Raw genomic sequence first — 18,495 nt, 5'->3', positions numbered from 1 at the left:
CAAATTGTGTCTCACAACATGGATGAAAGGGGGCAAACCAATTCACATTTGCTTTGATTGTAGCTGCCAAACTACTGTGATGGAGAAAGAAATGAAGACCGTTTGTGTAACACAGGAGATTATAAAAGGCCATTCTTTGCTGATCCATCCTAGGAGCAGGGAATTAGTCCTTAAACATTTTTTTTTCTGCTGAAAAAGAAAAAATAAATGCTATTTACGTTTTGACAGGCACATGTTGGTTGTTTATTCCTCCAGCAGACAGATCCCTCAGTGCGACTGTATCCCGATTCACCTGTCAGCCTCTCAAGTTTTTTTTTTTCCTCCCTGGAAAATACTCAACGTTGTAGCAGAACAAAATTCAGAATAAGCAATCTGTGTTGCTGACACACCATTTACATAAACATTAGACTGATCCTTTAAACCTTTAAACGCACGCTCTACTTCCTTCTATTCAGATCCATGTTAGTTTTTGTGCAGGTGCTTATCTTACCAAGTTACTGTTGTCTGTGACAATTTATTCTTAATTTAAGCCGGTTTACCTACTGAGATGAAGGAGCCAAAATTTAGAACTATACTGTATATACAGTACATACTGTATGTATGCACAAATAAAACTATAAAAAAAGAGCATTTGAATCATTTTTCAAAAAGCTGAAGTGTGTTTATGAACCTGGGTGTGGACGGTTTCTTCTGGATAGTTGTGAATGAAGCTAGATCCCATTATCTGATAACACCCGACATGAACAATTTAGGCAATCCTAGATATGCCACATGAGAATCTCATCAATCTGGGGAACTGGAAAGGAAATGCTAAAGAGCTGAATCCTTGAGGTTATGAAGGACAAAGCCAGGACAGATAGAAAACTAGCCTCAAAAGATTACAGGTAATGCCAGGAACAGTATGATAGTGATCATCAGAATATGATGCAGGATCTGAACACCTGAGGCAGCACAATGCTTTGTGGGTCAATAGCAGAATCTGAAGCTTTCATTATCCTCTCTCAATGTTAGACCTTGATTTAATGTTCTCAAGAGTGTCAAGGTAAAAATAAGAGCTTTGGGCAAATAAACATCATTTAGTTTCCACTAAACAGTAGAGAATCTACCAAGAGAGAACACAAAATAATCTATTCTTTGCTGCCTTCATTCTTAAAGAATAGAAAAAAAATTCAATTAAACTTTTATCTTTCATTGTTTTTTAATAAATCTTCATTTCTTGTGCAAGTGCTTAACCCTGTCTTTGGAAGAAAGCTAGAGTATTAAATCCAAAAAATCCTGATTGGAATGTCCCTAAACACCCAATGGGGAGGGGGAGAAAATAACTCATTTATCTATGAACACTAATCTATAGGTTTGAAATAGGTTTGAAAATGTTTATACTCATCCAAAACTCACATAAAATTAAATGCATCTCTGAAAATGTGACTGTATTGGAAGAAATGTTAATAGCATCCTGGGTTTTAATTCACATATTAAATAATTTGAACCAATATCATAAATCCTAACTGTAAACCAAATAGTAACAAAGGGTTAGGACTGTTATATATCATAATGAAGCAAAGCCAAATGGCAAAATCCATCAATCTAATACACTGACGCACATAATAAAGGTTATATATTTAAATTCCATTATATCAGGGTTACTTCAGAAGATCTGCTTTGAATCCTGCAGACATTTCCTCTTTTGAATAGGGCATGCTGTAAGCTAACCCCAAAGGCGTAACTGTAAAGGACAGCTTGTTTAAAAACAACAGTAGATTACTTGAAAGGAGCACATTTGAAGGTTACTGGTACTGTGTCCCACAATCAGCCATGACTGTGATCACTCTGGATCTTTATCTTTCCCATTGGGGCTGAAGAGCACTGTTATGTGCATGCTGATTAATAATTTCAGTGTTGCTCACAGATATGTATCGGATGTGTCATATGTGTTCTTGCTTTAGGAGGGACTTATAAATTGAGTTTCTCCCTCCTCAATATAATTTAATCAAGATCTTACTCAGAATCCTCTGGACTACCACCGCTTGTAAAGTTGTGACATCTATCCTCACGGATAACAAGAGGTGCTGCAATTTTGTTGTACTCTGCAATTATTGCATTCTCGTTTGTGGTATAATGTCAAAATACACAGCTGTGTCTCTACAGACATTCTGTTAAAGAAATATGTATTTAAAGTTATAAATTCATTCTCACCAATGGTTCTTTCAGTTAATCCAGAAATAAAACAAAAACATGATTGAATCTTCATGCAGTTACATACAGTACATTCTCTCCAGTGATATCCATCACCACCCATCATAAAGTAGAACCTTGTTACCATAGAAACCTCCCTCCAGCAACAGTCACAGCACATCTGAAATGTAAATATTGTCATATTATTTCCATTACTGATCCTTGTATACATTTTCATGTAAAGGTTCTTGCAGCAATTACTGTCAAATCAACTGATGGCCAACAATTTAACAGATTTTTGAAACTGCAGCATAAGGTTTTTTTAAATGGATTAGTTGAGTGTTGCGGGAACTGTTTTTTAAAATCTTTTTGCTCTAGTAAAATAAACATTTTTAATCGTTCTCTTTCTGTTCTGGAAACTACAAGGGGTGACAGGGAAGAGGATCACCCTGTGGCAGCTGAGGTGTTTCCTGTTAGTTACTCAGGCTGGACCGTACAGAAGATCTACAATAGACAGTAATCTCTTTCTATATGGAAATTTACCTCACACGGTTGAAGTTTCTGTATACCATTTTCCGATTTCCTTGACCAGGTGTGATAAGAACATACAGACTTTTTTTTTAAAACGGGTGAAGCCATTCAACTGAACAAGTCACGTTTGATAGCTAATTGACCAGCAATCTCACCCATCACTTCCATCACTCCCATCAACTACATGGCCAGGGTACCTTGTTTTCTGACATCTCACGACAAAGTGCCTCCTGTTCACAGTTTTAAATAAACTTCCATTTGTATTTACCACACATAGTGCTTGCTGTGTTTTGGTTTGGTGATCCAACAACTGCTTCTGTCTTCAGACACTTTGTGCAAGTCTTCAAAAAATGTAGTTTTTACTGTATGCCTGCCTAATTATTTCAGTCTTGGATTTTTTTTTTCTCTGACTTTTGCAGTTATCTTTGATAGTTATGACTAATTTTATTTTACTCTTCTGGAAGGCATGTGACTTAACCGGCCTTGTAAATGTTGTTATTAGGTGTGAAGTGATCAGAAAGTCAATGACTCCCACACCCACCCAGATGGGATGCCAGTTAATCACAGGGATTATTCCTCAGCAGTTCTGGTTCCCAACTATACAACTGGGTGGACTCGAGCAACTGTAAAGTACCTCTCTTAAAATACAACAGCAGTGTCCACAGCAGGGACTTAAACCCACCAGCTATAAAGCCAGACATTTACTAACTATATACAGTATACCGCCCCCCTTATGTGTATTGTCATATTTCAAGCCTATGAGACCTCACAATGAAAACTTGAAAAGATTATGTTTTCCATTGAAGCTTTGACATAAGCAGATAAGAAGAACTTCTTATGCAGGTCTTCACACAAACAGCAGCTGTAACATTCTCAGCTGGCTTTTCCAGAGATGCTATTATATCAGATGCTATTAACAGCACAGTGTGGTATTTCCTTTAAAACTCCTTTGAGACACTTCACTCAGCAGTTCTGTTCCCTTCCACCTGCCCTGCTCAGATCTATAAAGGAATGTTCAAGTACATTGGTTGATAGGAGGGGAAACCTAGGGTCTCAAAAGCAACAGCAGTGAAATGTTAGATGGTGTGCTGAGGCAGCCATTTTTCATGCTTGCAACTTCATGTCAGGAGATCTGGCATGGTTGAATGTACTGTATATACAGAAGTTTTGCTCTGCCAAAGGCCTCTTGGGTCATATTTGTAGCAGCCAAGCAAATTAGTGATAATCCAACCCACTTGTTACAGACTACCAAGAGTTCTGCAATTCTATGGTGTGTGCCAAAATGTTGTCATGCACTGGCAAAAACAATATCTTCACATGGAAACAATAAAATATTACCATGTGACATTTTAATTGAAGGTTTTATTCCTTGTAGAAATATTACAGTGTAGACTGGTTAACAATGACATGCTTTAAACGTTAAATGCAATAGTAACTCAACACTTGAGCAGACAACTGTGGGAAAAAGACAATAGAATGTTTGTACTGTATCTGTATTGGAAAGAACATCATTTACTGTCATTATTTCTTATTTCTGTGTTTTTAAATGACAAAAAATAAATGTTGATTCCACCTGTTCGTCTGGAAAAATCCAGAAACAAACAAAGACTGTTTTGGTACAACAATACCTTAATAACTGGTGTTCTAAGTATTTTGTTAATAATAACATTAAGCTTCAGTCTAAAGAAAGAATTCTAGTCCATCACATTAATTTCAATTTCAAAGTAGAACTGCCTGTTTTGCATACTGCTAAACCTTACAGAAGGTTTCTAGGTTGTTTGTGTGCAGACAGCTTGATACTTGATACATTATATTGTAAGCCAGTCAACCTAAATAGGGTAAGCAATTTAATAATAATAAACACAATTAACAGTAAGGTGTTGAGAGGGTCTCTGTGAACTTTGTACACAATTTTCCTGCAGAAGATGCAATATTTTATAAGGTGGACATTCAGACCTGGTTTGAACTGGATTGGAAAAAGGGCTACTTTGTAATTCTACAGGGTTATATAGGACTGCGTGCTATGAACCAAAGTAACCAATTGTATTTAAATAAATTATCTTTAGCAAATAGGGAAGCTGGAAGATGTGCGTGATTTTGGAACACTGTGAATCTTGTAAGCACAATGAAGTGTGATAGATAACAGAAAAAATATTCAAGGACTGGTCTAGTTTAGTAGTTTGTCAAAAATACACGCAGCATCTCTATGTGTTTCACTCCCATGCACATGAAATAAAAACTTCTCTTAACTTTTGAGACGGACTCCTGGCTGTCTTTTAAGGGGATATGGGGGGAAACTTCTCCAACAGATGAATTTACAGTATTAACAAGAAAGGAAGCATTGTGCTCCAAGTACTGTACACTGGAGAAAAACACTGTTAAAGGCATTAGCACTGACACTATGATATGTGTAGAATGTGCATCAAATTCTCTCCAGCTGTGATTTCACAAGCACATGCATGGTGTCACTATTCAACTGCTCCACAGTTGCTGTCTTTGTTTCATGTGTACAGTTTCAGATACAGTACTTACTGGTGGTCACCGATTAACAGTAATTAAAAAAATACACACTAAGCCACGTCAAAGATAAAGATATCTGGGATTTTAACGGACTATAGCACTGTACCTAATAACTAAAATATTGATATGTCTGCATTTCTGATTTGTAGTTTTCAGTGTTTTCACATCTGGAAGTACAAATACTGTAACACAAGTAGCATTTTTTTTCTGAATGAATACATAGTTCTGACAGTTAGGTTTCTGCCAGGTTATGAATCCTTAAATCGGTGAACTAAATGCATTTTTAACATTGTGCATGTTAACAAATGCATCTTTAAAATTTGTGTGTTAACAAATGCATTTTTAACATTTTAACATTGTGGCATATCACAGATTGCAATACAACAGATTGCAGAATTCATTGCTCCTATTTATTTTTGGAAACAGGATTGAATGTGAATACATTCTTTTTTTTTGCAGCTGTAACTCGGGAAATGTGGGAAAGCTAATAGAAATTTTAAATGTTCAGCAACACACTGCATTAAGACTGCAATAGCGAATAACAGGATGTGTTCTGAAATCATTCAAGACTATGAATCTAATAGTAGCTTTTAATGATTGCAGAGCAAATGCTGTGTTGTTTGATGAAGTTCAATGCAATTAAAGATTTCAGATTGTTTTTTCTGTTGGTATTACCTTGAGATTGTGGTTCACAGTGTTATTTTTACTTTACTATTTTAGAAATGAAATTAAATACTTAATCTCACACATCCCAAGTAATCCAGCAGAAAGATGACATTGAAAATATCCAGAGGGGAAAAGTGTAGAGGAGAGCAGAAGCTGTTCCATTGTTTGCCCGAAGAAGCTCATTTCTTTCCTGCACCTTATTTTACAGCTCCAAGAAATGGAATAAAATCCCACTTTTCCACCCAGGCAAGAACTGAAGCACAATATGACGGATTTCAAAGACACCACTGGATTGCATCTCTAAAGAGGAGATACTATCCACCTCTTTTTGCTGTGGCCTCAATTCTCAGTGCTCATTCTGTTGCTGTTTTTTACAGGGCTGAGCCAATTCTGACCAGAGTGAAGGAAGATCACACCCGCATTATCCTGCCAGCTATTGACAACATCAAGTACAACACATTTGAGGTGCAGCAATATGCCAATGCAGCTCATGGCTATAACTGGGGGCTGTGGTGTATGTACATAATCCCACCTCAGGACTGGCTGGACAAAGGCGATGAGACAGCTCCTATTCGGTATGCAGGGCTACAACTGCTCTCTATTATTTATAAAGCTCTGGCTGTTAAAAAATTGATACACTGAATAATGACTACAATATTAATTAATGATTCTGTTTTAAAACAAACTGGTCTTCAAGAGAAACTGTTCATGCTTTGCTCAAATCGTTAGTATGCTTTGGTCTGTTAGATCTCTCTATGATGTGTTGCACTGGCATTTAAGCGGTGTACTGTAAATGCATACATGTATATTTATTTATATGCATATATTTGTGCATATTAATGATGCTGTGATATTTTAAGGCCCTTTTTCTAAGAAGGGACTGGAGAAATGCATTTAATTTGAAAGTACTCATAAACAAACGTGCAGTAATTCAGTTCTTTAACAATTAGTTTAAACAAATTCTATGTAGTGTATCACAAAAACAATTAAATGCATTCCTATATTAGAACGTGTAGGATAATACCGATTTAAGGCAACAGTTCCACCATTTACTTTCTCACCATTTTGCTTACTTGATCACAGAAATGTGCTTCCTATTGATGTTTCTTTTTCCATTCATCATCCTATGATACAGTTTTCCTAGGTTTTATCTGCAATTTGGATTTATTTACTAGGTGAACCAGTACATATAATGTTTAATCAACACTGCATACAGTACGTCTCTATGATAGCTAAAAACGCTTTTGATTGAGACCAGTGGCACACTGTCAGTGCAAAAAATGATTTTAACAATTAGCATGCAGTCAAAAGAACAGGTTTGTTCCAGCTTGATGTATTTTCTTCTCTAAGATTGGGTTCAACAGGCACCACCAAATCAATTTATAATTTGATTGGTCTAAAAAAGTAATTTTAGTATATAATTTTAGTATATAAAGATTACTACAATAATTGCTTTATTACAATCTTTTCCTTCTTAATACTAATAATACCTAGAAACTAGCTGAGTACTGCAGTGTTTTTTCTTTCTGAGTTATTATATTAATTTTGATGGTTAAAGTGTACCTACACTTGTGTGATTATATAATAAAACTGCCTTTTACTGTAGGAACTGAATTTGAGACTGATTCTTTGTTTTACGAACTCCTACCAATGACACTTGAATAATTCACAGGCTTTAAAATATAGCTCTGTTAATAAAGCATTTACTGTATATCTAAGAACAAAACTTTTTTAATACATGTGAGATTATTAATTAATAAGGATTTGCTCCTAACATGTTGTAAATACTCCAGTAATCCAACCACAACATACTACAGGCTATAAAATATATAAATGGTATTCCAATGGAATTTGAAACTCCCAATTGAAAGTATTGCAGGTATTTTACATTAGCCTATCTTTTTAGTATTGCAGTACTTCTGGTTTTACCTTTGTTTTAAAATATTGATAGTGTGAGAGAGACTGTGCTTTGAAAGCTGAAAAATGATGTCAGTATTCTTATATGCCAGTTTTATCATCTTTTCAATTTTCCATTAATTTCAGTCTTTTTTACACAATACCAAGGACATAACTTTGTTTTTGATACAAAAAACAAAAAGTAAAAACCTCAGAATTCATAATATGTTATTTAATTCTTCAGTCCTTTTGTCAGAAAAGTTACATTTATTTTAACTATTATCAGTGGAGTACTGAAGGACAATTTTCAAATTCAACCTTAGGTTTCTGATTTGGGGAGGAAATGTGGTGTGCTGGCTTCTTTGATTTGCAAAAGGAAATTATTTTATAAGCTCAGTAACTGAGATTCTCTTTTTTTGTTTGTTTTTAAGTTATAATTGCACATGCTTCCAGACAATAAACTGTGAAAATAATTCCCTGACTTCTGCACTTTCAAAAGCAAGCAGTATTGCTAAATGAAAAATCTTAATATTCCTTAGATATTTATCGAGATCCAGACAGCATGAAAAAATCCCCATTCCCTCATTCTTATCACAAATTGGAACAATTTCATGAACATGAACTGTTTTGTGCTATTTATGACTGTAACATCATGCAATTCTGTGATTGAGGTTATGAACCAATCCTGATCCTAACTGAATATGCTAAAAGAACTACTTTTTGAAAGGGACACCAGTTGTTCCCATGCCTTGCAGTAAATCATTTGCCAGTCCTGGAGTATGGGAAATTAGATTTCCAATGTGCAGTAGAAAAAATCCATAACGCAGCTTCAGACAAGAATTGTAGAATTCGTGCTTAACAGTAGTCAAAAGTGTGCAGAGAAATATGAAATGCAAAGTGAAATACTGTAAGCAAATTAGAGAAGGACATGCAGCAGTTGTAACCAGATAGCTCCTGGAGCCCAGCAAAAGTTTTCCAGGCCTAATTATGGGGACTCCCACACTTGCTCAATTTCATTCAAACTGAGTTTAAAGAACACTACAAGTGAAGGTTTGCTGAGTGTGCCAATGCCTGAAAGAATGTCTCATCCACTCATTGGATTGCAACAGCAAACCCAGCTGTTCGCTTCCAGTTGTAGCCCTACTCTGAAAAATCCTCCCGACTCCCAGGTGAGCCCTAGAATTAAGCTCTGAAGTATGATGCAGCAGTTGTTCCACCTGAAAATATCAGAAATATGAAAATATCATCAGTGGCTTCAACATTTCTCTCCCGAGAAAGCTCTCCTGAGCTCAGGCTGCCACTGGGGCCTCATCAATAAACATGAAATAAATAGTACACTCTACTGTATACAGTAATGCAAATGGACGCCTGGAAAAGCAAATGTTTTTCTTATATTTAAGTTTGTTTATAAGACTGAGACTCCATATTTTTATATACAGTATATATATTTATTCGCTGTATCTCAGAAATTGCCAATTAGCAATTGATTAGGACCTAAAGAATACAAATGAGTTCACAAAAAAGCAATGCGTTCCATTAAGTACAGTAATTGAGGTAAGGTCACTGCCTGGAGCTGCCTATCACTTAAATCAAGTGAGATAGATATGTTTTTGTTGATGCAAGACTATTCTGAAATTGTTCAAGACTCTGTCTTTTACCTGTGCCTAGGACTCCAGCGATGATTGGCTGCTCATTTGTGGTCAACAGAGAATATTTTGGAGAAATTGGACTTCTGGATCCAGGAATGGAAGTTTATGGAGGTGAAAATATTGAACTGGGCATGAGGGTAAGTGGAGAGAAATTTTTGTTTACCCATGCATACATTTGTGGTGATACTACTAAGCACTAAAAATAACATACAGTACAGTAGCAGCAGAAATGTTAATCTTATTTGATTGCTGGAGTCTTTAGGATTTAGGAACTGGAGGCAGACAGTATTTTACACCTAACAACAGCTGAAAATATATTTCTTTGTTTTTTGAAGACGGAAACAGCTAAATGTGATTTTTGATCTAACAATTAAATTTACATGGAAAAGGGTGTATGTGATCAACTGGAATAAATCATTTGGTTTAAATATCTAAAGAATTTCTACCCAAGAAAAACAAAATCTCATGGCAGGGAAAAAAAGGACACATTACCAAAACCCAAGTGAAATTAAATAGAACTACAGTAAATAGTATGCAGTCTTTTGAACTGTAAATAGTTAAGCATTTAAACAACCAAAGTGATAAGCTTAAGAGTTTCTGGAGACTCAGTAGTAAACCTGATGCTATACTCTGCCAAGTCAGAAGTGTGTTGCTTAGAGAGAAAAAAAAATCAATCCTTAGTGCCAAATTACAATGTTCACTTGACTCAAAAGCTTTGGAGTCTGCAATACAGTAAAAAAAAACGTAAATCTGCACACATATGGTGGATGAGTAGATTAAATGCTTCATGTAAAATGAGGTTTGAATGAAAAAAGGAGATGTGTTTAATGTGAAGGATTTCTTTTTCTTCCAAAAGCTGGCCTTTAGTGGAAAGGTTTCACAAATGACCTGCCTCGGCATAAGCATCACAATAATTACATTAGCATTCTCTGGCATATCTTTCTAGTGTGAAAGAGCTAAATAGCATTAAGGCCACTTATCTTTGCATCTCCAAGCATCTTAACAAACTGCAGCTCATGAAGTGTCTGTAGCAGTGTGCAAGTGGTTTGCATAAATATTTAAAGAGAAAGATACCTGCTTCTTCTCCTGTTATCATCAATGTTCGAGTCTCCCACATACAGTACATACCATATTGAAAACCTTTACAGGCGTGAAAAGGTCAAGGATGCAAAAAATGAAATCTGCTCCCTCAAGGTAATGCATCGTGGTAATTTTTTTATGCTCAGATGTCAAATCAGCATGCTGATACTGATAACCCCAATGAAATCATACTGTGATTATCGGTCTTCAGAATCCTTACTGTCCATGCCTTTGTGACTGCTTCAGAGTGCATACACCCACTTTATCCTAACAGTAATTGTGCTGTTGTTCACACATTGAATTGAAATAAATACGGTAACATTTTTACAGGGGGGATACACTCCAAAAATAATCTCGTTGACGTTAATTGTGAGAACACCAAATTGTGCAGTGAATCACAATTCCCATGCAAACCACCGCATCCACTGCCAGTAACACGATAAGGTTCTATCTTTTGTCTTCATGTCAGGATACTGCTCTGAGAAAAGAAGACAAAGAACGATTAACTGCAATTAACTGCATACTGCTGCCCGTAACTGAGAATTTGTTTCACTTCATCCTTTTAACTTTGAACCCGCATTTTCTTTGCATTTACAAAGAAGAGATAAATAGCTGTGATCTTTGAAGGCTGTCTGTAGCCACCTGGTTATCATAAGATTCAAATAGCGAATGTTTGGTAGTTCACTGAAAAGTGCTATTCTTGTTGAGGATTGCTGAGGATTTCAAAAAGCTTAGATTACCATAGAATAAACAAACAAAAGCCATCGATGTCTTACTTATGGTGTGATTTTCACAGGTGTTTTTTTTTTCAAACAGATGTTCAAAAGCTTTGCTCTGTTGGAAACATTAGTCTAATTAAAATCTCAAAGACTTCAATGTCAGGCATGGATAAAAGATGTGAAATCATTAACCTCATTTGTGCACTGCTGAGAGGTTGGGTTCAGGACACATACAGTACCTTTCAATGACACCTACAGTAGATATTTTTAGTTTTACTTCAAATCCCATTGAAGTAGAAGGTCATGACTAACAAAATTTAAAAACAACCTGTTATGATTATTTTTACTTATATTTCCTGCTAATGAAATGCATATTGGAGTGAAAGAGAGCTTTCATCTTGGACTATTTTCTTTGTGGAAGTGGCGCTTGGTAAATGGCTGCAATATATCATGTCTGTGCTGAAATGTGTTTGCAAAGGCTGGCACCAGGATACACCTAATGAGCTGTTTTTGATTCAAGGCATTGCTTTTCAGGAGGAAATGAATCATTCTTCACCAGAGACAATCACCTTCTAATGATGTCATAGCACATTAAATACATTAATTCATTAGAACACTGACCTCAGCATGCAGTCTTACAAACACCCTTCAATTCCTCAAATATTACCTTGAATGGTATTTAACAATTTAAAACGTAATCATGTGATAATATCATACAATGTGTCAGTTTCTGTTATTAAGGACCTACACTCTTCAGAGAACTTTGTCACCAATATTCTGGCCTTCAAAGACCTTCTGAAATTCATAGCCAAGCAGAGGGCTCATTCTGACACCAAAGATTTATATTCAGGTTTATAAGTATAAACCTGGAATTAAAAAATGTGGTCAAATTATTACAAAGAGAAATGTGTCATATTTATTATAAAGAGAAATTTGCAGTGCAAATTACCCAATTCATAGTAAAACTGCAACAGTTAGTTAATAATTATATAATAATATAATAATAAACTTTATTTTATATAGCAAATTTAAAGGTGGCTTCTCAAAGCGCTTGAAGAGAAAGAAGAAAAATATCTGCATTTGAAATGGGAGGGAGCCATGGAAAAAATGTTCTGATATCGATCAAGCATCTGTCTTTCTAAAGACATGAATTATTTAGAAAGCAGTAATCAATTTCTTTACTTAATGGACTAAGAGTTATTTACCACATGGTTCATTAAGTTATTTTAGTAATTACCACTTCTAATAGTGCTGTTGGGTCACTTTAGGGGGTAAGTTATATAGACAAGACTGATGATGCTCATAGTTTCCTGTTGGCTTTAAACTGCTTGGTTATAGTGAAGACAGCTTGTGTACATATAAAAGGGGCTGGTGCAAAAGAAAGCAGTGTAGAGGGGCTTGGTGGAGGTCTGCTGGGAAGTAAAGTCTGATGTCTCTACTGTACATGGGTGTGGGTAGCTCTGTTGGCTTGACCATAGTGCCGTTGAAATCAGGGTCTGAGGTTGTTCCTCAATCCTCTCTGATGGCAGTGGGCTGGGATTCCTATCTTGTTCTGATTGCTTAACTAAGAAATCCATGACAGTGATGGTGCCTTAAAGTACTGTGTGCAGTATAGTCCCAAGTGGACTTCATGGGAAACAGTAGGCAGGAACGAGAACCACAGTAGCAGAAGCAGAGCTCTACTATCGCTTCATTCCACGTGAGGATGCCATCTATCTGCTGAGAGGGACAATGAGGCCTCTCCTTGTCACTAACCTCCTGAAGAGTTGTGGGCATAATACGTGTCTGATCCTGGTGGCTTCCAACTGGAGCTGCAACATCTGCGAAGAACCAGTGGCTGTAATACTGACCATCTCCTGCAGTGATCCGTGCATGACTGAGACACCCCCTGCTAGAAGCCAATCTTAATCCAAAAGAGATTTGCAGTATTCTAAAAGCAGACAGGTGCCCTGTGGTCCAGGGAACCTCCCTCTTGCCCGGCATCTGGTCAAGGGCTATTGTATGGAACCTGGTATGCTGGTCAGAAACAGACTCCACCCAGTTTTTGGGGGGGATATAGTGTGACTACTTTTTTTTAGATGCTTATATTGTGTCTATGTTAATGTGTCTATGTGAAAAAGGACTGAATGTTGGTTTTTGTAAAAAAAAATGAAAAAGCACTGCATCTAGCTGAACCTGTGAGAGAAATAAAATGTCTTCTGCTCCATATTCTTCCAGTTTCCATCATAACTTAATGTGAGTTTTTACTTCCTTAACGTGCCTTTTGAGTCTACTAGGATTTGAATTTGTGATGTACTGTTATTTCACAGCTGGAATTATTTGATGTGTCTAAATTGCACCCTGAATGTGTCTTGCCTTGGGCTCATTGTCTCCTTGGTTAGGCACTGCCCACCACAACCCACCCCTGTCTTGGACTGAGCACTGATTGAAAATGGATGGGTAGAAAGTTCACAATCTTCTTATTTAATATGAGGCAATCAAACAAATGGTGTCAGTACTGTATAAGCGCGATGCACTGTTCTCTGCTAAACTGTTTTGAATCCTTAAAAAACTTTTTAACAGAAATTAGCATTAGAAAAATGCGACTTAGTTAATTGCATCATTTTCAAAAATACAGTTATAAAGACTTCAAGAAGAAAATTATGAAATGCAATTAAGGATATTGTTACTAAATTGATGTAGTGAACAGTTCATTTGCATTTCAAAGATTATTTTGCCTTTAGTTAATGGTGACTTGACAGGTACAGTAATTGCATGCTTCCTTTAAAAATAATTAAAAGATAATAGGACAAATATAGTATAATCATTTATCTCTTAATTTCCTTTCACGACAAGAGCACATATTTGCATATATCTAAAATATATGAACGTTTCTGCTATTAAGAGCAGTGTTCTATACAGTACAAAATAAATATTTCTTCCTGTAAAGAACGTAAATGCCATACATTGCTTTTTTCACTGTCTGTAAAATACTTGCCCTTCCTCTCTCACATCGTAACGGCTTTTTGAAAACCACTGAACAGAAACACTTTTACATATTTATATCCCAGAAGAACTGGTCCAGAAAAAAATTAAAAAGAGAACTGAAGTGTGTCAGTGTACCTGCTATTGATATGACCAGGTCTTGGCCTTTATTCCAGCAGGTTCTTTTGTACCTGTACTACATCTAAGCGGGATTAGCTTGCAATTAACTCATCCACTTCAGGCCTATGTATCTTTTTTTCTCTACTTATACTTTTTCAAGTGAACCATAATTTTGAAGACTTCAGCAAATTAATTTGCTCACTCGAGTGGCTCAGATTCAACTGCGATATATCGTAATGTGGTTTTATGCATATGCAGCATCTACAAATCAGGTTCAATTCATTTGGTGGTGTCAGCATTTATTATTATTATTATTATTATTATTATTATTATTATTATTATTATTATTATTATTATTATTATTATTACGCTTTGTTTTATTTTTTAAAAAATGTGGAGCTCATAGTCTTGGTTTCACAAAGTATGCTCAAGGGTGGCACATTCATTTACGAAAAATGGGCTTGGAATTGAACACATATACTGTAAGCAAATGTCATTTAGTCATTTAAATGTCAGGGATTTCATTTGTGAGTTCAGCATTAACTGTTGATATCTGTTCACAGGTTCAGATTGCTTTGAAAGGTAATCTGATTAAAAAGCTGTATGTAGCACAGGCAGTGGATAAAGGACATGCAGACAGAAAAAGAAAAGCTTTTTTAAATAGAACCCAACTTCCCTGTGATCCAGTAAGAGAATCCATTAAGCTACCCCTTTTTAAATAAAAAGCCTTGTTTTTTTGTTCTGTGGGTGGGAGGTGTGAGCACAGTATTCCGTAAAAATTTAAGATTATGTTATATAAGGAGCATTCTTGTGATTATCCAGTGTGGCGAAATGGTTCAATGCATGCTGCTTGGAGATAGCTATTAAACCCCTAGAAATGTGTGACAGAGTGAGCTCGGGAATCAGTAAACCTGGCCCTCAGCAATTTGCCTTGTGTTCCACAATACAACCTATTTCTCCACCAGTCTATGATATGAATGTCAGAGCAGAGATGCAAGAGCTCTGCCAACTCATCTGTTTTACAGTTAAAGTTTAATTTGCAGTTATTTTAATCAGACACCTTTGGGTCCCATCTGAATGCACTGTGCTTCACACTTTATTAAATCTGGTTTGATAATTGTTGCTTTAGGGAATATAAAGCAATCAATATTGAATGCTCAATAAAAGTACAACACTTCTAAAACTATATGAATGCTAATGTTGTTATTTGTTTAGATGAGAAAAACTCTATGTTAAATGTTTTTTAAATAGGTTAAAAACCGGGAATACCCAACAGAATCTTAGCTGTATCTGTTAAAATGCCAGTACATTCAATACCTAATGCAATGGTTTGAGAAGTTTAACCACTTTCTTTCACATTTTTCCTTTCCGGTCAATTTAGACAACAGTCCCATGTAGGGCCATGCAGTCTATAGAGCCATGTATGCAAGAAAAAAAAAGTGAAGATAACATTGAAATATCACTTTTCCTAAACATTACTTCTGTCCTAAAAAACAAAAATGCCATCAAACATCCTCTATGATTTCTAATAATTCTAACCCTAACCCTAGCTATGGGTTTGGGTCTGTTAGGGTTAGGGTTCAGATTTTCTTCAAAGAAACATAATGCAACCATAAACTAATTTAAGCAGAAAATATAGCTCAGGGCATCAAAATATTAGCTTGAAAAAAGTAAGCAACCTTGCCAAACCACAAAAACTATATTAACTGTGGTACAATTTAAATTTTTGACATATATATAGTTCTTGGAAATTTCTTGCTGAATGGTGCTCTCAATGAGAATGGTTTCAGGGTTAAGTAGGTTAAAAGTCAGGAATACCCAATAAACCTTAGCTGTATCCGTTAAACTGGCAGTGCATTCAATGCCAAATGCAATGGTTTGAAAAGGTTAACTCACATTTTTGCTTTGCGGTCAATTTAGACAACAGTCCCATGTAGGCCATGCCGTCTATAGAGCCATATATGCAAGACAAAATACGTGAAGATAACATTGAAATATCACTTTTCCTAAACATTACTTCCATCCTAAAACACAACCATGCCATCAAACATCCTCTATGTTTTCTATTTATTCTAACCCTAACCCTAGCTATGGGTTTGGGTCGGTTAGGGTTAGGGTTCAGATTTTCTTCAAAGAAACATAATGCAACCATAAACTCATTTAAGCAGAAAATATAGGTCAGGGCATCAAAATATGAGGTTGAAAAGACTTAGCAAACTTGCCAAACCACACAAAGTGTATCAACTGTGGTACAATTTTATTTTTTGACATATATATTGTTCTTGGAAATTTCTTGCTGAATGGTGCTCTCAATGAGAATGGTTTCAGGTTTAAATAGGATAAAAGTCAGGAATACCCAATAAACCTTAGCTGTATCCGTAAAACTGGCAGTGCATTCAATGCCAAATGCAATGGTTTGAAAAGCTCAACCACTTCCTTTCAGATTTTTGCTTTACGGTCAATTTAGACAACAGTCCCATGTAGGGCCATTCAGTCTATAGAGCCATATATGCATGAAAAAATACGTGAAGATAACATTGAAATATCACTTTTCCTAAACATTACTTCTGTCCTAAAACACAACCATGCCATCAAACATCCTCTATGCTTTCTACTTATTCTAACCCTAACCCTAGCTATGGGTTTGGGTCGGTTAGGGTTAGGGTTCAGATTTTCTTCAAAGAAACATAATGCAACCATAAACTCATTTAAGCAGAAAATATAGGTCAGGGCATCAAAATATGAGTTTGAAAAGACTTAGCAACCTTGCCAAACCACACAAACTGTATCAACTGTGGTACAATTTTATTTTTTGACATATATATTGTTCTTGGAAATTTCTTGCTGAATGGTGCTCTCAATGAGAATGGTTTCAGGTTTAAGTAGGATAAAAGTCAGGAATACCCAATAAACCTTAGCTGTATCCGTAAAACTGGCAGTGCATTCAATGCCAAATGCAATGGTTTGAAAAGCTCAACCACTTTCTTTCAGATTTTTGCTTTACGGTCAATTTAGACAACAGTCCCATGTAGGGCCATACAGTCTATAGAGCCATATATGCAAGAAAAAATAAGTGAAGATAACATTGAAATATCACTTTTCCTAAACATTACTTCTGTCCTAAAACACAACCATGCCATCAAACTTCCTCTATGTTTTCTATTTATTCTAACCCTAACCCTAGCTATGGGTTTGGGTCGGTTAGGGGTAGGGTTCAGATTTTCTTTAAAGAAACAGAATGCAACCATAAACTCATTTAAGCAGAAAATATAGCTCAGGGCATCAAAATTTTAGCTTGAAAAAAGTTAGCAACCTTGGCAAACCACACAAACTATATTAACTGTGGTACAATTTTAATTTTTGATATATATATTGTTCTTGGAAATTTCTTGCTGAATGGTGCTCTCAATGAGAATGGTTTCAGGGTTAAGTAGGATAAAAGTCAGGAATACCCAATAAACCATAGCTGTATCCGTTAAACTGGCAATGCATTCAATGCCAAATGCAATGGTTTGAAAAGCTCAAACACCTTCTTTCAGATTTTTGCTTTATGGTCAATTTCGACAACAGTCCCATGTAGGGCCATACAGTCTATAGAGCCATATATGCAAGAAAAAATAAGTGAAGATAACATTGAAATATCACTTTTCCTAAACATTACTTCTGTCCTAAAACACAACCATGCCATCAAACTTCCTCTATGTTTTCTATTTATTCTAACCCTAGCTATGGGTTTGGGTCGGTTAGGGGTAGGGTTCAGATTTTCTTTAAAGAAACAGAATGCAACCATAAACTCATTTAAGCAGAAAATATAGCTCAGGGCATCAAAATTTTAGCTTGAAAAAAGTTAGCAACCTTGGCAAACCACACAAACTATATTAACTGTGGTACAATTTTAATTTTTGATATATATATTGTTCTTGGAAATTTCTTGCTGAATGGTGCTCTCAATGAGAATGGTTTCAGGGTTAAGTAGGATAAAAGTCAGGAATACCCAATAAACCATAGCTGTATCCGTTAAACTGGCAATGCATTCAATGCCAAATGCAATGGTTTGAAAAGCTCAAACACCTTCTTTCAGATTTTTGCTTTATGGTCAATTTCGACAACAGTCCCATGTAGGGCCATACAGTCTATAGAGCCATATATGCAAGAAAAAATAAGTGAAGATAACATTG

At 35.8% G+C, this 18,495-nt stretch overlaps 1 protein-coding gene across 1 annotated transcript in view; it reads left to right on the top strand.

The window, feature by feature from the left end:
• Nucleotides 1–18,495, top strand: part of galnt9 (polypeptide N-acetylgalactosaminyltransferase 9) — a 151,380-nt gene that overhangs the window by 37,523 nt on the left and 95,362 nt on the right. The window contains exons 5-6 of the mRNA XM_088935714.1: nucleotides 6,267–6,464; nucleotides 9,454–9,571. Of these exons, the coding sequence (XP_088791840.1) occupies nucleotides 6,267–6,464; nucleotides 9,454–9,571 (316 nt within the window). The remainder of the gene's footprint in view (nucleotides 1–6,266; nucleotides 6,465–9,453; nucleotides 9,572–18,495) is intronic.

Source organism: Atractosteus spatula, chromosome 17 (genome assembly GCF_055471065.1).
Source record: "Atractosteus spatula isolate fAtrSpa1 chromosome 17, fAtrSpa1.hap1, whole genome shotgun sequence".
NCBI classification, from domain to species: Eukaryota; Metazoa; Chordata; class Actinopteri; order Semionotiformes; family Lepisosteidae; genus Atractosteus; species Atractosteus spatula.
The sequence above is the reverse complement of the archived record's forward strand: the minus strand, read 5'-3'. Positions and strand labels throughout refer to the sequence as shown.